The sequence below is a fragment of the Quercus suber genome, unplaced genomic scaffold, assembly GCF_002906115.3.
Source record: "Quercus suber isolate HL8 unplaced genomic scaffold, Cork oak 2.0 scaffold_185, whole genome shotgun sequence".
Taxonomy (NCBI): Eukaryota; Viridiplantae; Streptophyta; class Magnoliopsida; order Fagales; family Fagaceae; genus Quercus; species Quercus suber.
Window position 1 is genome coordinate 604,680 of NW_027069643.1, and position 2,272 is coordinate 606,951.

A 2,272-nucleotide genomic window follows, 5' to 3' on the forward strand; every position below is an offset into this window, starting at 1 on the left:
ATTTGTTGGGCTTTGTAGAGCCTAGTTTATTTTTGGCTTGTTTTGTAGCCCATTGTAATCCTGTACACAAGATATAAAAGCCACTTTTGTGATTAGGGTTTAAAAACTGTTGTTGTGTTTTTAGAGAGAGAGAGAAACACTATAGCTGCACTTTGTATTTTTTCCTGATAATAGTGAAATCCTTGCAACTGCGTGGAAGTAGGCAAATTGCCGAATCATGTAAATACTATCTCGTGCGTATGATTGTTTTTTCTTTTTTCTTTGGTGTGTGTTTTCTCTATTTTTGTTTCTCACAGGTTGGAATTTTGGTTGAATTTCCAACAGGATCAACGTCGACTAAATTGAACGTGATTCTAAAATATAGAGACCAAATTAATATTTTGGCCATAATAAAATTTGTAGCAGTTATAATATATTTTTTTAAAAAGAAAATAAAAGAAAGAATGAAAATCTGTGAGGAAGATAAGATAATTCAAATGCATTTTTGGTTAGGCAGTTTCATATGTGGGAGGATGAAGAAAATAAAAGCAATTTTCTCATGAGTTTTGTATTATTTCTTTTATACCCTTTTAAACTAATTGGTATTTACTCTTTTTTATTTTTTATAATTTTTAAATACCGATTACAAACTAATTGGTTTTTAAAAGAAAAGATTATTTTGTTGCTTCTTAGCATAGCAATTCGAGGACTAATGTGAATATTTTTTAATTCTATACTTGTGCTATGAGCCTATGACATGGTCTTCCCATCAAAAATAAGTGAATAACATTTAAAAAAAAAAAAAAAAAGTGAATAACAATGCAAGTGTGAATAAGAAAAAGAAATTATTAGGCAGTTGAATAAACTGAGTTTCGAGTTTGGACCCATAGCTTGAAAGGCTACAAGTTGAGAAAACAAAGTATAAAAGGCATTGAGATCCAAATCACTGAGAAGAAAAAACAAAAAGAGAAAGAAATCCAAACCCTCTGTTTCTGTTTCTTGCTCCTGCGCTTACACAATGAATCTCTCCGCAATACCCCCGACCCCTTCCTTTCCTCCTGACTTCAACGAGCCCAACATCCCAATTCCACTAGTAGTCCTACTACTAGTAGCCATTTTCGTTGTCGTCATTGCCATCTTTTATTATATCTACCGAGAATCTTATACCTATCAACCACTAGATGAGCAGCAAGAAATTGATTGTGGAGTTGATCCTCATTTACGTGACAACATGCCCAACTTCATCTACCATCCTGGCTTCAGTGGCATGGTTCCCTTCGAAGAAAGAAAGTGTGCATGGTGCCAGGAAGAGTTCACTTGTGGAGACCAACTCTCATCCTTACCATCTTGTGGCCATGTGTTCCACTCGGACTGCATAGGTGAGTACATGCTCCGCAGGAATACCTGTCCTGTTTGCCGTCAGCCTATCGCCCTTCCAGAGGTCCAAGATTGAATATTTGTTCCATCATTCTTGATCTTGATTGTCATCATCATTTGGGGTTTTTAGTATTTACGAATTTAGTTAGTACATCATGATTAATTTGTAGGACAGCTAGCTAGGTACAACAAATAAATGGCTTGATTTCTTGTAGTTGCTTGGGAAAAAAATACATTTAAATCCACTGTAGAATAGGATTCTTTTTCCATGTCTTTATAAGAAATTTTTTCTGTTTCTACTGTTTCTGGAAGTGTCTTTGAAGCAGTTGAGTTCTTGCTGAAATTGGATTAATTAGACTGAAGTTTACGCAGGCAAGTTTAATATAATGAATGAAGTCTTCATTTGGAAATGGCAATGTTGAAGAATTGTTCATCCCATTAGTTTTTCTTTTTTCCTTTATGTGCTTTACAATGATTTCTTGAATATCTTTGATCATATCTGTCCATATTATTGGGTTGAATGTAGCTAGTCACCATAAATGATGGTATATTTACAATGATTTCTTGAATATCTTGATTTCTATCCAATTTAATGTGTGTGGAACATTGTTGCTTATAGATATGGGAGGGACATCCATGAATTTGTGGCATCCTGCCAACATTGCAGATTTCTTAACTGTTTAGGCTTTGGTTAGAGGACGGCTTACACCACCAAAAGCCAAAGATTCTCCTTTTTGGCAGTTTTCTAATTCTATCTCCTTTCTCAAAGCAAATCAAAAGGAAAAAAATATATATAACGAAACTTTAAATTTTATTATTGTGGTGTCCTAAAATATTATATCAAATGATTAAGAGTGTTTTAACTTAATGACATAGTTTGTATTCCTTTATTAGAAGAGACATATTTTAAATCCTT

General features: G+C 33.7%; 1 protein-coding gene across 1 annotated transcript; it reads left to right on the top strand.

Annotated features, from left to right (window-relative positions):
* The first annotated feature begins 997 nt into the window (after positions 1–997).
* Positions 998–1,432, top strand: LOC136069719 (E3 ubiquitin-protein ligase ATL59-like). Its single transcript, XM_065778519.1, has one exon. It carries the CDS (start codon positions 998–1,000, stop codon positions 1,430–1,432), a length of 435 nt encoding a protein of 144 aa, XP_065634591.1.
* The last annotated feature ends 840 nt before the right edge of the window (positions 1,433–2,272 follow it).

Coding starts and splice junctions, on each gene's coding strand:
- LOC136069719 (XM_065778519.1), top strand. CDS start 998: ATGAATCTCTCCGCAATACCCCCGACCCCTTCCTTTCCTCCTGACTTC.